The 21,700-nt window shown below is 38.0% G+C and overlaps 1 protein-coding gene and 1 non-coding gene across 5 annotated transcripts in view; one reads left to right on the top strand and one right to left on the bottom strand.

Moving 5' to 3' along the window:
* The window catches only part of ARHGAP32 (Rho GTPase activating protein 32), a 312,493-nt gene that overhangs the window by 213,905 nt on the left and 76,888 nt on the right, over positions 1–21,700 (bottom strand). The window contains exon 1 of one of the 4 annotated variants that reach the window (XM_032285003.1): positions 10,743–11,720. The exons of the other annotated variants lie outside the window; for them this stretch is intronic. Coding sequence (XP_032140894.1) covers positions 10,743–10,858 — 116 coding nt within the window. The 5' untranslated portion in view covers positions 10,859–11,720. Of the gene's footprint in view, positions 1–10,742; positions 11,721–21,700 lie in introns of those variants that run through there. 4 annotated transcript variants of the gene reach the window in all.
* On the top strand, positions 20,992–21,096 carry LOC116556507. Its single transcript, XR_004271049.1, has one exon. It is a non-coding gene; the product is annotated as a U6 spliceosomal RNA (small nuclear RNA).

Genomic DNA, 21,700 nt, shown 5'->3' with positions numbered 1-21,700 from the left:
GGAAGCAAATCTCTCCTTCTCCAAGTCTCTCAAAAATCAGTAAGTTACATAGGAAAAAATAAATCCTTAACAGAATCATATGGATGGCACCAGCAGGCCAGAGATCAGACTTTGATACACTTCTGAAAGACTAAAAGACTGAAAAACTTAAAAGCAAGTAGGATCACCCTGACCTAAAGAGAAAAACAGAAATTCAAGGGCTGTACCCCAACCCTCTCCACAACAAAAGAGATGCTTGCCCCCAGAGTACTAAGAAAAACTGAAAAATTACCCTGAAAGTAAATTTAATAACTGACCAGAAGGACTAGGGCTCCTAATATGGGTGTGTACACCTAACAGAAGCAAGGCAGAGCCATATGCATCATGGGGCTACTAAAGAAAACACAGTAGGGGAGGGGCAAAGAAGCGCAGACATTCTGCTTAGCAGTTAAAAGATAGGTTATGCAACCCAAATGCCCATCAATGATAGACTGGGTAAAAAAAAAAAAAAAATGTGGCACATATACACGATAGAATACTACGCAGCCATAAAAAACAATGAGTTTGTGTTCCCTGTAGGGACATGGATGAATCTGGAAACCATCATTCTCAGCAAACTGACACAAGAACAGAAAACCAAACACCACATGTTCTCACTCATAGGTGGGCGCCGAACAATGAGAACACATGGGCACAGGGAGGGGAACATCACACACTGGGGTATGTTGGGGGCTGATGGGCTAGGAGAGGGACAGCGTGGGGTGGGGAGGTTGGAGAGGGATAACACTGGGAGAAATGCCTGATGTAGGTGATGGGGGATGGAGACAGCAAACTACCCTGGCATGTGTGTGCCTATGCAACAATCCTGCAAGATCTGCACATGCACCCCAGAACTTAAAGTACAATAAAAAAAAATAGGTTCTGAACAGTCAGAATAAAGCAGAACATGTACACTGAATGAATAAAGCTGCTAAGCTAAAGATGAAAGAAAACAAATTTATTATACAAATACCTGTATGTATGTATCTGTATGTAAAGAACCATTAAAAATAATTTCTCTAAAATTGAATTTGAATGATTAAAAAAGAAGATGAAATTAATGAACTAAGAGAACAAGTACAAAACACTTCAATTCACAAAGTAAAATGTAAAAAGAAATTTATCATAAAAGAAAAGATTAAGGGGACTTGAGAGGCAATAATAACAGGAAACAAAATTTCTTCCCTAACAAAGGTTTGACTCTGCAGACTGAAAGTCACTAAGCTCCAAACTATAGAACTGGTAACAAAATATACCTAACAATAAAAGAAAATTCTTGCAAGTATTTAGGCAAAAAGAACGTGTTGCCTACAAAGGAAAAGAAAAAAACAGATTGGCCTTTAAGCTTATACAAGAAATCAGAGTATATCACCCAGAGAACTTAACTGAACAAAAATACTTAAGACATCAAGCAAATACAAATGATCCAAAACAGATACATTTAGAATGTGATACAGAGAAGCAACATAAACACTAAACAATCACACAAATAATTGAATCTGAATGAAAAACAAAAAATATTAAACCAACTAACCTGAGGATGAATGGATGAATAAAAGAGTTTCAAAAGTCTCATCTAGAGGTATAAGACTGAAAGAAAGAAGAAGTTCAAGTTTCCTAAAGAACTTGTTTTATGAGGAAGAGAAGTAGAGGAGAAAAGAGAACCATGATTTCAAACACAAAGGAACATACACACACAGAAAGAGACAGAGAGAAAAAAAAAACCTGGGTGAAAAAAATTATTTTATTTTCAAATAGAGAAAATACACGTATGATTATGAGAACATGGAAAGACAAACTAATCATTAATATAAAGAAAATATAAAGAAAAGTACAGCAGAACTTCCAAAATTAAATATCTGGGAAGGTTTTGTTTGCTCTAATTATCACCTTGCTAAACTAGTCACTTGACATATTTAATTTTAAAAAAAGAAAATTGATTAATATTATATTTATAAATAGAGCTTTAAATGTTTCAGGGATTTTAATTTATTAAGTTTTAAAGTGCCATTGACTATTTAAGGGAGTTTAGTACCTAAGTGAAATGCAAGGGTTAAGAAAAATTAGGTTTGGGTTTAAAATTTTTAACTTAACCTAATAACCAGGAACTTCTATGCAGGTTTAAATAGTTTCTGTACTCCAGGCCCTTTCTTGAACATCAAAATACTCATATAGATAGATGCAAGAAAGGTCCACCTTGGACTCCATCCCAAAGGGCTTAATTACTAAAATACCACAAAAGTCTTGTACTGGCATGCCTCATGGTTATGACAGATTCATTTCACAGATTACAAAGACAGCCTAATGGCTAGACTCCATTACTGCCTAAAATTATGAGACTAAGGGATGTTCATATCAGACTTTGCTGATTACTATTAAATTCACTAATGAGAGTGTGTTGGGTGAATGTTATACTTAGTATTAAAAGAATATTTTAGAAGCTTCTGCACAGCAAGAAACAATCAACAAAGTAAAGAGACAACCCACAGCAAAGGAGAAAATATTTGCAAACTACTGATGGGACAAGGGATAAATAACCAGAATATATAAGGAGCCCAAACAACTCTATAGGAAAAAATATAATAATCCAATTAAAAAATGGGCAAAAGATTTGAATAGTCATTTCTCAAAAGATGGCAACAAATGGCAAACAGGCATAGGAAAAAGTGCTCAACATCATTAATCATCAGAGAAATGCAAATTCAAACTACAATGAGATATCATCTCACCCCTGTTAAAATGGCTGATATCCAAAACAAAGGCAATAACAAATGCTGGCAACAATGTGGAGAAAAGGGAAATCTCATAAATTGCTGGTAGAAATGTAATTTAGTGCAACTACTATGGATAAAAGTTTGGAGGTTTCTCCAAAAAACTAAAATAGAGCTACCATATGATCTAGCAATCCCACTGCTGGACATATATCCAAAGAAAGGAAATCAGTCTACTGAAGAGGTATCTTCATTATTACAAGTTGTTGTATCTTCAACAACTCCCATATTTGTTGTAGCACTGTTCACAATAGCCAAGATCTGAAAGCAACCTAAGTGTTCATCAACAGATGAATGGATAAAGAAAACTTGGTACTTATACCCAAAGGAGTACTATTCAGCCATAAAAAAATAATGAGATTTAGTCATTTGCAACAACATGGATGGGGTCAGAGGTCACTATATTAAGTGAAATTAGCCAGGCACAGAAAGACAAACATCACATGTTCACATTTCTTTGTGGGATCTAAAAATCAAAGCAATGGAACTCATGGTCACAGAGAGTAGAAGGATGGTTACCAGAGGCTGAGAAGGGTAGTGAGGGTGTGGTGGGGGGTTGGTGGGCATAGTTTATGGATACAAAAAGTAGTTAGAATGAATGAATAAGGACTAGTATCAATAGCACAACAGGGTGACTACAGCCAATAATAATTTAATTGTATATTTAAAATAATTAAAAGAGTACAACTGGATTGTTCATAAAACAAAGGATAAATGCTTGAGAGGGTGGATACCCCATCATGGTTACCCCATTTTCCATGATATGATTATTACACATTGTGTGCCTGTATCAAAACATCTTAGGTAGCTCATAAAAATATATACCCACTATGAATCCATAAAAATTAAAAATAATTTTTAAAAGAATATTTTAGGGAGAAAACTAAATTCCAGAAATTTCTCCAAGGTGACAAAGCAATATATCTTTTTGGGCAAAATACACATCTTTTTTGACATCATAAATAATACATTATTAAAGATGAGGTGCCTTTGAAAAACCACACAGTATAAAATGGGCCTGGGTGTGATATTAGTATTTATGAACATATAGTTAATTGTTTGTTTTGTTTTATTTTCTTTTTTGAAATGGAGTCTTGTTCTGTCACCCAGGCTGGAATGCAGCAGTGCAATCTCAGCTCGCTGCAACCTTCACTTCCCAGGTTCAAGTGATTCTCCTGCCTCAGCCTCCCAAGTAGCTAGGATTACAGGCACCCGCCACCATGCTCAGCTAATTTTTGTACTTTTAGTAGACAGGGTTTCACCATGTGGCCAGGTTGATCTCAAACTCCTGACCTCAGGTGATCTGCCTGCCTTGGCCTCCCAGAGTGCTGAGATTACCAGTGTGAGCCACCAAGCCGAGCCTCAGTTAATTGTTAATACTACCTCTCTTTACTTCCAGGATCATTAAAACTCGCCGGGGAGTCTGAAATCAAGAATTTCTGCATAAGATAAAAGAACGGTCATATAAAAACAGAAAATCCTGAAATTGTTTTATGGGCTTCCAGGGGAAATGAGCCACTAAAAGAAATCAGCTAGTTCTGAAAGAAAAGCAAGAACCTGTACACTTGCATCCTCCCAAGCCTAAATCAGGAAGAAGTCGAAACCCTGAATAGACCAATAACAAAGTCTGAAGTTGAGGCAGTAATTAAGAGCCTACTACCCAAAAAAAGCCCAGGTCCAGATGGCTTCAGAGCTGAATTCTACCAGACATACAAAAAGGAGCTGGTACCATTCCTTCTGAAACTATTCCAAATAATCCAAAAAGAGGGAATCCTTCCCAAATCATTTTATGAGACCAACATCATCCTGATACCAAAACCCGGCAGAGACTCAACAAGGAAAGAAAACTTCAGGCCAATATCCATGATGAACATAGATGCAAAAATCTTCAATAAAATACTAGCAAGCCGATTGCAACACCACATCAAAAAGCTTATCCACCATGATCAAGTAGGATTCATCCCGGGGATGCAAGGCTGGTTCAACATATGCAAGTCTATAAACGTAATTCACCACATAAACAGAACCAAAGACAAAAACCACATGATTATCTCAATTCATGCAGAGAAGGCCTTCGACAAAATTCAACAGCCCTTTATGCTAAAAACCCTCAATAAACTAGGTATCGATGGAACGTATCTCAAAATAATAAAAGCTATTTACGACAAACCAACAGCCAATATCACACTGAATGGGCAAAAACTGGAAGCATTCCCTTTGAAACCTGGCACTAGACAAGGATGCCCTCTCACCACTCCTATTCAATATAGTACTGGAAGTTCTAGCCAGAACAACCAGGCAGGAAAAAGAAATAAAGGGTATTCAAATAGGAAAGGAGGAAGTCAAATTGTCTCTATTTGCAGATGACATGATTGTATATCTAGAAGACCCCATCGTCTCAGCCCAAAATCTCCTGAAACTGATAAGCAACTTCAGCAAAGTCTCAGGACACAAAATCAATGTGCAAAAATCACAAGCATTCCTATACACCAATAACAGACTTAAAGAGAGCCAAATCAAGAACAAACTTCCATTCACAATTGCCACAAAGAGAATAAAATACCTAGGAATACAACTAACAAGGAACGTAAAGGACCTCTTCAAGGAGAACTACAAGCCACTGCTCAATGGAATAAGAGAGGACACAAACAGATGGAGAAAACATGGCCATTTTAATGATATTGACTAGGAAGAGTCAGTATCATGAAAATGGCCATACGGCCCAAAGTAATTTACAGATTCAACGCTATCCCCATCAAGCTACCAATGACCTTCTTCACAGAGCTGGAAAAAAAAACACGTTAAACTTCATATGGAACCAAAAGAGAGCCCGCATAGCCAAGTCAATTCTAAGCAAAAAGAACAAAGCAGGAGGCATCACACCACCGGACTTCAAACTTTACTACAAGGCTACAGTAATCAAAACAGCATGATACTGGTACCAAAACAGAAATATAGACCAATGGAACAGAACAGAGGTCTCGGAGCCAACATAACATATCTACAACCATCCGATCTTTGACAAACCTGACAAAAACAAGCAATGGGGAAAGGATTCCCTGTTTAATAAATGGTGTAGGGAAAACTGGTTAGCCATGTGCAGAAAGCAGAAACTGGACCCCTTTCTGACACCTTATGCTAAAATTAACTCCAGATGGATTAAAGACTTAAACATAAGACCTAACACCACAAAAACCCTAGCAGAAAATCTAGGCAAAACCATTCAGGACATAGGCGTAGGCAAGTACTTTATGACCAAAACACCAAAACCATTGGCAACAAAAGCCAAAATAGACAAATGGGGCCTAATCAATCTCCACAGCTTCTGCACGGCAAAAAAAAAAAAAAACAGTCATTAGAGTGAATCAGCAACCAAGAGAATGGGAAAAAAATTTTGCAATATACCCATCTGACAAAGGGCTGATATCCAGAATTTACAAAGAACGAAAACAGATTTACAAGAAAAAAACAAACAAGCCCATTCAAAAGTGGGTGAAGGATATGAACAGACACTTAAAAGAAGACATACATGAGGCCAACAAACATACAAAAAAATGCTCATCATCACTGGTCATTAGAGAAATGCAAATCAAAACTACATTGAGATACCATCTCACATCAGTTAGAATGGCGATCATTAAAAAATCTTGAGACAACAGATGCTGGAGAGGATGTGGAGAAATAGGAACACTTTTATGCTGTTGGTGGGAGCGTAAATTAGTTCAACCATTGTGGAAGACAGTGTGGCAATTCCTCAAGGACCTAGACAGAACTACCATTTCACCCAGCAATCCCATTACTGGGTATATATCCAAAGGATTATAAATTGTTCTACTATAAGGACACACGCACACGAATGTTCACTGCAGCACAGTTTACAATAGCGAAGACCTGGAGCCAACCCCAATACCCATAGATGATGGAATATTATGCAGCCATCGAAAACAATGAGTTCGTGTCCTTTGTAGGGACATGATGAACCTGGAAACCATCATTCTCAGCAAACTGACACAAGAACAGAAAATCAAACACCACATGTTCTCACTCATAGGTGGGTGTTGAACAATGAGAACACTTGGACACAGGGAGGGGAGCATCACACACCGGGGTCTGTTGGTGGGAAACAGGGGAGGGACAGCAGGGTATGGGAGTTGGGGAGAGATAGCATGGGAGAAATGCCAGATATAGGTGAAGGGGAGGAAGGCGGCAGATTACGCTGTCATGTATGTACCTATGCAACAATCTTGCATGTTCTTCACATGTACTCCAAAATCTAAAATGCAATAAAAAAGAAAAAAAAGAAAAGCAAGAACCTAGAAAATGTATAATACCACAGTCAAGACCCTTATTACCTACTTAGACTGCTGCAATAGCTTCTAATTTGTGGCATCCTTCCAAATAAAGTAACTGGTCCATGGTCCACGGGCTGGGAACCCCTGAGGTAGGGGATGAATAATGCAACCAACCAACCAATCAAGTACATTTGAAATATCATTAGTTCTGTAATACTATAAATGAATGAAGGCATTCCCTCCCAAAATGAAAATATGTTCACCAAATCATCCAATTTAACTAGAGTCAGTAGTTTCTTTCGTCACTTAAAATAAATTGTCTTATAATGGAGATATACATGAAGATCAGAGATCTGAGTATCTACAGATCCTGAACAAAAATGTGGTTCAATTATGCACCATGTAATCTCTGTAGCTGCTTCAAATTATATGTCATATTTGCCAGGCTGTCATGTATCAGCCCATAATGTGATATTAGGGAAGTCTAAACAAAATCATATGATAAACATTTCTATCTTCAAATGCCAAAGAACTAAAACCTTTCATAGTTCCTATGTGTCCTAAATGTCACGTTTTTTAAAAGTCACATTGTGTTCACTACTTCATTTTTATGATGGTCACATAATCTATATATCATTGGTGCTCATAATATACTAAAAAAAAAAAAGGAATTTCAAAACTGAGGTATCAGCTGTAGCCTCTTGTAAGTTACCACTTAGCAGACAATAGCATTTAGCAGCAGATCGCACCAAAATCTTTCATTAAATTCTTCACTTTTTTTTTTATTTTGTCAGTTACACCTGGATTCAAATTTTCCCTCTACCATGACAAATGTGGGCTATGTGACTCTCTCAGCCATAAATTCCTCATCTAGGAAATAGGAAAAATAATACCTGCTTTATAGGAGTGATAAGCAGTTAACTGATATTATATATAAAGCATATATATGGCCCAGTACATTACATATATAACAATTTCTAAATATTTTCTTTCTTGGTAGAATTAAAAATTTATGTTTTTCCTTTTCTGTCTTATATTCCTCCTTATCCAGGGATGGATTTTTCAAATGATCTCTAGGAACTACTTTATTCTAAGGACTAAACATTCAAGTCTAATAACTATTTTACCACAATGGCAAGGCAGGTCATAATACCGATTACTAACTTCACACTACAAATAAGCAATCAGAAAATGAGAGATCTGTGAGTCAATGGCAGACAAGTTTAAACTACCACCATGAAGGAGACTGGCAACTTCCCATAGTGTAAGACTGTAATAAAAAGGATACTTTCCTCCAACCTGGTCCAAAAATAAAGGCTATTTCAAAAGCTACTGGACAAGCATTAACCTGCTTCTGAGAGTACTTCCTCCTAAAGCAGATGGCAGCTGGAAACACCAAAAGCCTACATTCTAGGTACAGTATGACTTTCCTCTCTTAGCCATGGTGCCTCAAGTTACATAAGAGAACACTTTTAAGAGTGCATTTAAAATGTAGTTTAGAAGCTATTCTGGGAAAAAGAAAAGCATACAATCTTTTGCCCTCATCTCATTGGCTGTGTGTGTGTGTGTGTGTGTGTGTGTGTGTGTGTGTGTGTAAATAGAAATGAAATGTAATCCATAGGACAGCTTGGTTTCTCATGTATTAGCAGAGATTTTTATAAAAACACATTAAGACATTTTTACAATTATTACACTGACTTTACAAAAACAACTGTCACGCCACACTGAGGCTACTATGTGGTCCTCCCAAGGTTAGAGCTGCAACTCCTATCTGACCCTTCCCCTTCCACACCTGCGCATACATTTTCCTGCAAGGCATCTCGGCAGGAACACCACTTCGAGGTTGTGAAACCACTCTGCTGCCATGTTTCCTCATACCTCACTGCTGAATGTGTGAGACACTACATGAAATTGGGCCTTACCCAAACCTCTTTGTTACGTTTGTAAATAAAATAAGATCAAATCTCAAAGATGTAATTGGATTAGGAGAGCCATGGTGCTATCAGTATAGGAAATTGTAAACAGAAGACAAATGCCCTATGGTATCATAGTTTCCTTAAACAACACATCACTGACTCAGTTTCTCAGAATGAAAATGCTGTCCATACTCCCCCAAGGAAAAGAATAGGCTCAATCTTAAACAAATTTGCTTTTAACTGTCAAAAGAAATTCCAAGAGAGATGCCAGTGCCTAACAAGTAAATCTAAGATTACAGTACCAAATTTGTTGTAAAAACAAAATAAATTCCAAGTTGTTTCTTCCTTTGAGAAACACCCAAAATAACTTCCATAATTTGAATACCAGGTCAAACAGTTTTACTACAAACAAAAGAAATACTTTATTCCTACTCATTGTTATCAAGACACAAACCATATTAAAAACTAGATGATGTGCCTAACAATTAGCGTACCTTGGAAGAGAAGGGACTTACTCAGAAAGGCTACATAAAATTATGGGAAAATGAGAAAGCTCAGACAAAAAATAATCACATGCTAATAATTCATTGTTATACTCTGAAAATTATTCTTTTAAAATTTAAAATATACTTCTCATTTATTTGAATCCCTGAGTAAAACACACAGTGAGGGTTATCAAGAATTCCCAATATTGAATCCCTTCTCATCATTTAACCTAGACTTCGAAAAATAAAATTTGTGGATGAAGAAATCCTTTGACTCGAGAAAAGGACCCTTTTTCAGCATTAAACACAAAGACAGTATCTGATGAAAATAGTATATTCATCTATCTGAGTTCTCATTGGTAAATTTATAAACGATGTTTAATTGCACATGTAGGTGGCAGTGATAATATGCAGTGCAAACTTCAAACTTCATCAAGAGATTTTGTGATGCTCTAAAAGCATTAAATTGCTAACTCTGAATGAAAAAGAAAAGCCAGAATAAAGTCCCTTAAAATTTGCAGCAGTACAACATAATGAATGAAACACTGGTTGTTTTCATGAACTGGTTAAGACATCTTTCTTCACCACTGTCACTAAACTGAGAGTTGCTTCACTGGGAGGCATCCTCTAAAAACATCAATTATGAAGTTATTAATACTACCAGAAATTCAAAAACCAAGAGAGATTTGGGAGAATGGGGGTGTGAGATACAAGATCAGAGACAAGGGTAAGGATCAAGTCACAAAATAACCAATCTGTACTTACCAATTTTTCACACACATACATAAGGCCAACAAAGCAGGCAGGCACACAGGTACACAAGCACACAGGCGCACACACACACACACACACACACACACACACACACACACCCAGAACACATTCCAAGAAAAAGAGGAAGAAAAATCTATTAGATACAAATTCAGATCAAATCTATTTGATACAAATCAGATACAGTAAGAGGTAGTAGTTCATTATGAGTCTCTACTTGAAATTCCTGAAAGGCTACTACAAAACCTGTCTAACACCTCTCTTCCCAGTGTTCTAACAAGTCATTTAAAATGCATTTTACAAGTTCAGGGCAAGTTGTGGAATGAGGAGTGCTATATACAACTCAAAACCTGCTCCCTTCAGTTCCAAATCTTCTCCCAGAAAACAGAAAGTCTTATTGGAAAAGAGATTGAAATGCAGAGAAGAAAAAGGGGTGTGGGTGGGGGCAGGGAGTGAACAGGACAAAGGAACTGTGAATTCCATAATTACCTGACCTTCTCTTCCCTTTCTCCCTCTTCACAGTCAGTCACCTGGGTTATAACTTCAGACTCCAACCAGAAGACACTGTCATCCCCTGAAGTGCTACTCTCACTTTCAGTCTCCATCTTGTATTAATAAAAAATAACTAAACCTCCAGGCATGGAATAAAAAGCACCAATATTCAGGTTGTTCAGCTCTACTTATGTATACTCAGATGTGCAGCTGGTGCCCCAATGACAGGTACTGGTGCTGGTTTAATTACAGTCAGGGTACAGACAGGAAATCACAGGCAGCACAGTCACTGCATCTGACTGCCACACTGGTGACACCTAGACCCTCCCACTGCCTTAGGCTGTGTGACCTACATAACCAAAAGCAGAATCCAAATGAAGGTGATTTTTTTACTAATTATTCTGTAATAACAACTTTTCTCAAAGTTCCCAGTTAATAAGTTAAAAATAGGTATTTTCAAAATGCAGGCTTTATTTGTATCTTTTTGTGATCTCAGACTCCAGAAAGGTAAATAGAAAACTAGAAAGAATAACACCATCCACAGGCCAAGCACATGAGAAGCACAGTCATAGATCTCACAGTTATGGAGGCTCACAGTAAGTAAAGAAGGTAAGTATGGTCTAGGGTCCTGCCTAGCTTCATGCCTTCCAATATTACACCCATCTTTCCTGCCTCTCTGTTAGGACTGCCATATGCACCTCTGCTCAATTATCCAGAATGAGACATAAAAGCTGGGTTTGTCCATAGTCCTTGAAAGAGAAAAGTGTCACAAGTTCAAAGATCACATTAAATAAAAGCATGTAAAGTTTTTACACATTGAAACTGCAAAGTCATGGTGGCAATAAAATGACTTGCTGGGAAATGAATGAAAAGTACAGCACCTATGACTGTCAGCAACACAACTGTTACTTAGAAAAGAGCCATGTTGCTGGGTGTGGTGGCTCATGCCTGTAATCCCAGCACTTTGGGAGGCTGAGGCAGGAGAACTGCTTGAACCCAGGAGGTGGAGGCTGCAGTGAGCCGAGATCATGCCATTGCACACCAGCCTGGGCAACAAGAGGGAAACTCCATCTTAAAAAAAAAAGAAAAGAGTCATGTTGACAGAAGCCACTGACATGCTGGAGATTCAGGGATATCTGTCTTTAGTGAGCAGCAACAAACTGCAAAGCCCTAACCTTCCATTATATCTGATGAAATTAAAAATTAAGATGACATCTACTGATGTCTTCCTGAATTTTCATATTTGAAAATAAAGAACCAGGCACAGTGGCTCATGCCTGTAATGCCAACACTTTGGGAGGCTGAGGTGGATGCATCACTTGAGCTCAGGAGTTCAAGACCAGACTGGGCAACATAGTAAGACCTCATCTCTATGGTGGGGGCAGGAGGGGAACAGCCAAGTGTGGTGGTGCACCTTGTAGTCCCAACTACTCAGGAGGCTGAGGTGAGAGGTCACTTGGGCCTGGGAATTCAAGGCTGTAGTGAGCCATAATCATGCCACTGCACCCCAGCCTGGGCAATACAGCAAGACCTTGTGGTTTATATATTTATATATATATATATATATATATATATTTTTTTTTTCTTTTATAGACAGAGTTTTGTTCTGCTCGTCGTGCCCAAGCTGGAGTGTAATGACGCAATCTCAGCTCACTGCAACCTCTGTCTCCTGGGTTCAAGCGATTCTATTACCTCTGCCTCCAGAGTAGCTCGGATTACAGGCATGCACCACCACACCTGGCTAATTTTTTTTTTTTTTTTGAAACAGTCTCCCTCTGTCGCCCAGGCTAGAATACAGTGGCATGATCTCGGCTCACTGCAACCTCCACCTCCTGGGTTCAGGCAATTCTTCTGCCTCAGCCTCCCAAGTAGCTGAGACTACAGGTGCATGCCACCACACCTGGCTAATTTTTTGTGTTTTTAGCAGAGATAGGATTTCTCCACGTTGGTCAGGCTGGTCTCGAACTCCTAACCTTTTGATCTGCCCGTCTTGGCCTCCCAAAGTGCTGGGATGACAGGCGTGAGCCTCCACGCCTGGCTTAAATCTTTTCAAATAAAATTGTTTAAGTCAAAAACAACAGCAACAACATTATGAGCAAAGTCAAAATACAAACAAGTTGAGAAAAAAATACTTGAAACATATCACAAAGGGTTAATTTATCTAATATATAAAAAGTTCTTACAAATTTCTAAGACCCAAGAACTCAAAAGATAAATAGGCGAAGAGCATACACATAATATTTAGAGATAAATATAAAAAATTTAAAAGATGGTTAAAAGTATTTAACTTCATTTGTAACTGAAATGCAAAATGATACACAATAAGGTGACTTTTAAAAAATCTATGACACAGGCAAAGATTTTAAAAGGTTTTAACAAACAGAAAGAGTACATGTGAAAAGAAACATACAATGCTGGTTGGAGTTTAAACTGGTACAACATGTGTTCAGGGCAGTTTAGCAAAATCAAAATTCAAAATGCACATCTTTTTGGTCCAGCAACTTCTCTTTTAGGAAATCATCTTACTTTTACAAGTAGAAGTAAGGGGCAAACAGGAACATTCATTCTGGTAGATGTTATAGTAGCAAAACAGAATAGTAAAAACAACCTAACTTCCTGAGGAACAGAAAACTAGGCAAACTACAGAACACCCTTAGAATGGAATGTTACACAGTGAGTACATGAGAAAATAAGGCAGCGCTACCGGTCATCGAATGGAACAAAGCCTAAGGCATACTATTAGGGCAAAGAAGACAGGGGTAAAAGTATAGGATAGTATGTGCAGTATGCAATGCTGCCGTCTGTGTTTTCAATGAGGAGTTAGGAGAAACATTCATGACTACAAATGCAGACTATCTATGGAAGCAGGGGACCAGTACCAGTCACTGTATCCAAGGAGGAAATAGACAGCTGGAGAAGAAGAAGAAAAGAAAGACATGTTTAAACCCAGGAGATGGAGGTTGTTGCAGTGAGCTGAGATCACGCCATTGCACTCCAGCCTGGGCAACAAGAGTGAAACTCCATCTCAAAAAGAAAGAAAGATAGTTTTTTTACCACGTCCTACACATATAATCCTTACCAAAATTTTTACTTATTTTAAATAGAACCTTTCATGACCTTCAGTAAATAACTGGATTTTAGAATATTATTTCATTAAGAATCTAGTTCTTTTTGTCCTAAACAATTCTAACTCCTTCAAAGTGGTTTTTTTTAGTTTTTTTGTTTTTTTTTTGCGGGGGATGGGGGTTATTTTGTTTTGTTTTGTTTGCTGAAACAGGGCCTCTGTCGCCCAGGCTGGAGTAAAGTGACTTTTTTCTTTTTTTTTTTTTTTTAAATGGAGTATCTCTCTGTCACCAGGCTGGAGTGCAAAGGCATGATCTAGGCTCACTGCAACCTCCACCTCCCAGGTTCAAGCAATCCTCCTACCTCAGCCTCCCAAGTAGCTGGGATTATAAGCGTATGCCACCACACTTGCTAATTTTGTTGCTGTTGTTGTATTTTTAGTAGAGACGGGTTTCCCCACCGTATTGGCCAGGCTGGTCTCAAACTCCTGACGTCAAGTGATCCGCCTGCCTCCCCCTCCCAAAGTGCTGGGATTACAGGTATAAACTACCATGCCTGGCCTCAAAGTGTTTTCATGAATCTATTCACCTTTCTTTGTAATCATTCTTTTGTTCTTTATCATGGTTGATTTCCCTCACTTCAAGCCTTTCAAAAGTGAAAAAGTGAGCTGTGAGTATTTATACACAGAACACTGATGGACAGTTTGATATGCACATCTTCTAAGACTTGTTCTCAGTTTTGATTCTGTCGTCAGAAGTTTTTCAAAAATGTTTTTCCTGCCTCAGCCTCCCAAGTAGCTGAAATTACAGGCACCCACCACCACACCCGCCTAATTTTTTATTTTTAGTAGAGACAAGGTTTCACCATGTTGGCCAGGCTGGTCACGAACTCCTGACCTCATGTGATTCACCCACCTCGGCTGGAGGTTGCCGTGAACCCAAATCGCGCCATTGTACTCCAGCCTGGATAACGAGCAAAACTCTATCTCAAAACTGTTTTTAAATCCAAAATCAACACGTGTTTCTGTTTTCTGTTCCCTTCTCCAGTAGTTAATGAAAATCAAGCGGAATCAACAGGTGATGGTTAGCAGCAGGGGCAAGGATGGAACAGTGTCCATCACTCTGGCTACTGGCATGTGAGAGAGGGACTAGAAACTGCTGAAAGCCACAAGGTATTTTTAACTCCTTTTCTTCCTGATTTGTTTAAATCCTGATCAGCCTTCACTTTCCCAACAAGCTTTTATAGTGCTGGAGTCTTTGACCAAACCACAGGAGTTACCAGCAGCAGTTTCAAACTAGCTGGTTCTCATCTTCTACCTCCAAGAGGTAGGGAACCTGATAGGAGGGGAAACACCTAATCCCACAGCAGCAAAGATAGCAGCATTCTCACAGCAACAATTTAAACATCACAAGTCAGAATGGTTTCCAAAAGAAACATTGTTAAAAGTGGCTTGCTTTCCCAGTAGCAGTGGTAAGTAGTAATAATCACAGCATACAGAGTTGGCCCACAGCTTCTGTATGCATGGGTTCCACATCCATGGATTCAATCTCTTGGTTGAATCAAAAATATTCAGAGAAAAAGGAGAGATGGTTATATCTGTATTGAACATGTACAGGCTTTTTCTTGTCATTATTCCCTAAACAATACTGTATGGCAACTATTTACATAACATTTACATTGTATTAGTTATTCTAAGTGATCTTGAGGTGATTTAAAGTATATGGGAGGATGTGCGTAGGTAATATGTAAATACTACCACATTTTATATAAGGGATTTGGGTATCTACAGATGTTGGTATCCACAGAGTGTCCTGGACAAAATTTCCCCATGGATACCAAGTGATGACTACATACACTGAACATTGATTCTATGTCCCAAGCATTGGATTAAGGCCTAAACATAAATTATATAATTCTCACAACCACCTTATGAGGCAGGAGCCATCATATGGCTGAGATGAAGAACCTAAGACGTAGCATAATAATTTCTCCAGGATTATCCAGTTCGTAAGTTTGCATTAAAAATACTTTTCAGGCCAGGAGCAGTGGCTCATACCTGTAATACTAACACATGGAAGGCCAAGGCGGGCAGATCACCTGAGGTCAGGAGTTCAAGACCGGCCTGACCAACATGCCAAAACGCTGTCCGTACTAAAAATACAAAAATTAGCTGGGTGTGGTGGCAGCACCTGTAATCCCAGCTACTCGAGAGGCTGAGGCAGGAGAATTGCTTCAACCCAGGAGGCAGAGGTTGCAATGAGCCAAGATCATGCCACTGCACTTCAGCCTGGTTGACAGAGCGAGACTCCATCTCAAAATAAATAAATAAAAATAAAAATGCTTTTCAAAAATCCAAATCTAACCACACCATATGAAATGTTACTTCTGTGGGAAGATTATATGGTCTGCATGTTGGTCCACATTCCACTCATAAGCCTAGAGGTCCCTGATCTCATAGTTTTATTATTTTCTCTTCCTTGGGGGATGGGCCATGATACTGCTGAAATGCTGACCTACATCTAATTCTATATCCAATACCCATATCCACACAGCTGAATATACATTTGGGTTCACTATCAGGGAAGGGATATGGACAGGATATCACACAGCAAAACAACAGCAAAGCAGTAGAACCAAGGTCTTGATCCTCTCATTTCATTGTTCCTGTTCTCCCATCATAATATTATAACTGTTTTTATGAAAACTGTTCAATACAGTGCATGGCACATAGTCAAGGGGTCAATAATGTCTCCTTAATTGGGCACCAAGCTTTGTCCACAGACTGCTTCATGAATATGAATATAAACATAAAATTCCTCAGAAAATGTATTCTAAATGTGAATAATATGTGCTCTCTGTAATATATACGTATATATCATATAACTGTATCAGAAGGAAAATTTAAGCAAGAATCCTTCTAAAATATTTCCAATGACTGAAGATTCTCCTCCAAATGTACAAAGCACAAAATGTAAAAATGTCATTCATCATTATTCATTTTTATACTATCTATGCATTCATTCATAATTTAGATTTATATCTTTGTTTTTATAACAATCATTTTTATAGGTGTTTCCTCCACTGAAATAATTAACTTTGAAGAAACAACTATTTCCTTCTTTATTACGGAATGCTGATGTATTCAGAATCATTATACATTGACATCTGCTTTAATTCACAACTGTTTTGCTGTGTGATATCCTATCCATATGCCTCCCCTGCGGAACTCTGAACTTGAGGGAGATGATTTAGGGTATCTGGCAGAACAAATTTCTAAGCAGCAAAGCATTCAAAAGGCGACTGGGGTGCTGATAAAAGCATTCCGTTTTATAAAGGAAACAGAGACTAAATGCACAGCCTGACCATGCAACAGAAAAGAAAAACCCATTTTCTGAGGAGAAAGTCAAGCCAGTCTCAGAAATTTGCATAACAAAGGTCTAATGTTAATCATCAAGACAATGGGGAAAATGTCTCCAGGACATGTCAGAGATCTTTGTGGCAGTCCTTTCCATCACAGGCCCGGAGGGCTAGAGGAAAAATGGTTTTGTGGGCCAAGGCCAGGGCCCTCCTGCTGTGTAGCCTAGGGACTTGGTGACCTATGTCCCAGCTGCTCCAGCCATGGCTAAAAGGGGCCAAGATACAGCTTGGGCCATGGCTTCAGAGGGTGCAGGCCCCCAAGCCTTCCCAGCTTCCACATGGTGTTGAGCCCGCAAGTACACAAAAGTTAAAAAGTGAGGTTTAGTAACCTCTACCTAGATTTCAGAGAATGTATGGAAACACCTGGATATCCAGGCAGAAATTTGCTGCAGGGGCAGGGCCCTCCTGAAGAACCTCTGCTAGGGCAGAGCAGAAGGGAAATGTGGGGTTGAAGCCCCCACACAGAGCTCTAGTGGGGCTTTGAGAAGGCCACTGTCCTCCAGACCCCAGAATGGTAGATCTACCAACTGCTTGCACTGTGAGCCTGGAAAAGCTGCATATAACTCAACGCCAGCCCAGGAAAGCAGTCAAGAGGGAGAGTATACCCTGCAAAGCTATAGGGGCAGAGCTGTAGCTTTGGGAACCCACCTCCTGCAGTGCAACCTGGGTGTGAGACACAGTGTCAAAGGAGATCATTTTGGAACTTTAAGATTTGACTGGCCCTCTGGATTTCAGACTTACATGGGGCCAGTAGCCCCTTTGTTTTGGCCAATTTCTCCCATTTGGAACAGCTGTATTTACCCAATGCCTGTATCCCCATTGCAACTAGGAGGTAACTTTCTTTTTATTTTACAGGCATAGGCAGAAGGGACTTGCCTCATCTCAAATGAGACTTTGGACTTCTGAGTTAACACTGAAATTAGTTAAGACTTTGGGGGACCGTTGAGAAGGCATGAATGGTTTGAAATGCAAGAACATGAGATATGGGAGGGGCCAGGGGCAGAATGATATGGTTTGGCCGTGTCCCCACCCAAATCTCATCTTGTAATGTAACTCCCATAATTCCCACGTGTCGTGGGAGGGACCCAGTGGGCAATGGCTGAATCATGGAGGTGGTTCCCCCATATTTTTCTCGTGGTAGTAAATAAGTCTCACAATATATGATGGTTTTACAAGGGGAAACCACTTTCGCTTGGTTCTCATTCTTTCTCTTATCTGCTGCCACATAAGATGTGCCTTTCACCTTCCACCAAAATTGTGAGGCCTCCCCAGCTACATGGATCTGTGAGTCTATTCAGCGTCTTTTTCTTTATAAATTACCCAGTCTTGAATATGTCTTTATCAGCAGCAAGAAAATTGACTAATACAACAAGCAACTTAAATTGAGTCTCAGTTTGCTAATTTCTAAAACTGAAAAAATGATACCTTTATGAGGTTAACATATAAAATAGAAACAATGCATATAATAAAACCATAGTAGTTCACAGTATGAAGTCCTGAATAAATTATAGCCATTGTCATCATTATTGTCACCGAAACCATAAAATGTTTTCATTACTGTGATTATATAAAAATTGAGAAATATCTGTAAATCTCTGGCTTTTAAAAAGTATTATCACTCTGTAGGTTTTATTGTTATTTAAAAGAGAGTACTAATCTAAAAAACAAGAAACAAGTCCCTGTTAAGCCAATAAGTTATTTTCTAATTATCTGAATTCCTTCCATGAATGTGAAGTATAGCAAATTAACAATTACAACAGAACCTCATATTCTTCCTTCATCACATTAATACAAGGATTACAAAGCAAGTACTTATAAAATCAGATCATAAGACAATTCAACATGTCAGTTCCAGTGTTCTTAATAAGTGATATTAAGTGGAAATTTCACAAGTGTATGAATAAGCACTCTCAAAATTCAACTGACATAGTCTTCTGTTGTTAAGTCCTGTATCTTTCACTGTAATAAGCAAATATTAAAAATATACTTTCTGGTATTCAAATCTGAAAAGTACATAATGTTTATTACTAATGCAGAAAACTGCTTTCAACAAACATATAATCTCAGGCTATGCTTTCATTGGATCACTGACCAAGTGCCTTTCATTATTATACATTCTATAATCATCATCTCATGTAAATATCGTAGAAAAATACTACAACAGTATACCTAACTAGACCTTCTCCAGACCATTTTTAACCACTGCTTTATAGTCTGATATCAGTAACCAAAAAAATAATTAGAAAACCCTACAGAGTTTGATTCTATGATTTATCTATATCTACAGATAAATCAAAATTACTGTATATAATTGTTAAATAAAATCTGAAGCCAGTGGTGATTTTTCTAACAACAGTAAACAGCCACTAAAATACAACATTTACATGTAGTGGTTAAATGAAAAGAAAAAAACAAAAACACAGCCAGGTGCAGTGACTCACACCTGCAATTCCAGCACTTTGGGAGGCCGAGGCAGGAAGATCCCTTGAGGCCAGAAGTTCAAGACCAACCAGGGCAAAAGAGTGAGACTCCATCTCTACAAAAAATTTAAAAATTAGCCAAGCATTATGGTGCATACCTATAGACCCAGCTACTGAGGAAGCTGAAGTGGGAGGATAGCTTGAGCACAGGAGTTCAAGGCTGCAGTGAGCTACGATCACGCCACTGCACTCCAGCCTGGGGAACAGAACAAGAGCCTGTCTCTTTCTTGCATACTCTCGCTCGCTCTCTATCTATATATCTATACATATATAGATATATATATCTGTATACATATATATGTATCTGTGTATGTGTATGTTATGTGTGTATATATATCTGTGTATATATATGTATATATATTTTTGTATATACACACATACATATACAGATATATATACCTGTATATATATACAGATTTTATATATATACATATGCTGACAAGAAAAATCATATTTTTAATACACACATGCATAAAAGAAAGTTTGGAAAACTAAATAATAAAGATAATACAGATGATTTTTACTTCTTTCTTTAAACTTATTTACATATTTTTAACTTTCTAACATAAAAATGTATTCGCTGTTTAACTTTTTAGTTTTAAAGACGTTAACAGCATGAGTTAAAAGATCCACTCCACAGTTTCTTTTCTTAAATAGATGGATGCTGTTTTTCTATCCTATATATCACAGAAGTCAATGAAAATGTTTATGGAATAAATACATAGAATTGAACAACTGAAAAATCTAGGTCCCAGGAATAGGAAATACAAGCTCAAAAATAAATGATGGCAATATGCATAAAGAAGGCAATATTCTTATACTGACCAAGATAAATAAAAAATAGAAAGAATGTGAAAAAGAAAAGATAAGAAGTAAAATCATGCATGTAATCTAAATAAGAAAACTTAAACAGAGATTCTTTTCATATCAGGATCTCAGAATCATGAAATAAATTTATATACCAGGAATTAAGTCCATTTCTCATCTAGATGTTTCCCATCCTAACCTATAAAGAACCAAAATCAATGGTATTTAAACCACATTAATAAAGACATACAATACCCACAAAATCCGTAAGTACAAAGATTGCAACTCAGTATTTACTGTTGAATTCATAAGCCACATCACTTTGCTCCAATGCTTCCTTTCTCAAAAAGGTCACAAAAGCCAATTCAGAAATATTTTGTTCTAACACTCAAGAGCTCAAAGTGCACTTGTGCAAAGAGGGGAAAAATAAAAAAACATGCTACCAGCATTAGCAGATTCCACTCAATGAAATCAAAGTAATGCTTGCTTCAGCAGCATGTATACTAAAATTGGAATGATAAAGAGATTAGCACGGCCCCTGCGCAAGGATGAAATGAGTCAGTGGCTAGAGAGAATAACTCATACATCTACGGCACACAGAACAAGCTAGTTGCATCAACTTCAGAATTCCACTGGCAGACTCAATAAATAACAAAAACACTTGCTTTATCAGATACATTTGAATCTAGTGATCTCAGGAAATGTCTCTCACTGGCTAAGCAACCATCTTATCAGTCTAAGTGACTACCCCTTTTTACCTTCAATCTAAAGAGTAAATCAACATTACTACATGAATTAAATAAAATCTCGGGCAAGTCATAATTTTTCTAGCAATTTATATAACATGTACGTGTACTAGTTAAATAAAACAAAACAAAAAACACCAGTAAAGTAATAAATAAATAAAACCTATCAGAATCAGCCACCTTTTTTTTTTTTTTTTTTTTTTTTGGTGAGATGGAGTTTTGCTCTTGCTGCCTAGGTTGGAGTGCAATGGCATGATCTCGGCTCACCTCAACCTTGCCTCCCTGGTTCAAGCGATTCTCCTGTCTCAGCCTCCTAAGTAGCTGGGATTAAGGGCATGTACTACTACACCCGGCTAATTTTTGTATTTTTAATAGAGACGGGGTTTCTCCATGTTGGTCAGGCTGGTCTCAAACTCCTGACCTCAGGTGATCCACCCTCCTC

This window comes from Sapajus apella, unplaced genomic scaffold (genome assembly GCF_009761245.1).
Source record: "Sapajus apella isolate SASKATOON/1434 unplaced genomic scaffold, GSC_monkey_1.0 scaffold16, whole genome shotgun sequence".
NCBI lineage: Eukaryota > Metazoa > Chordata > Mammalia > Primates > Cebidae > Sapajus > Sapajus apella.
This window is presented reverse-complemented; position numbering and strand designations above follow the sequence as displayed.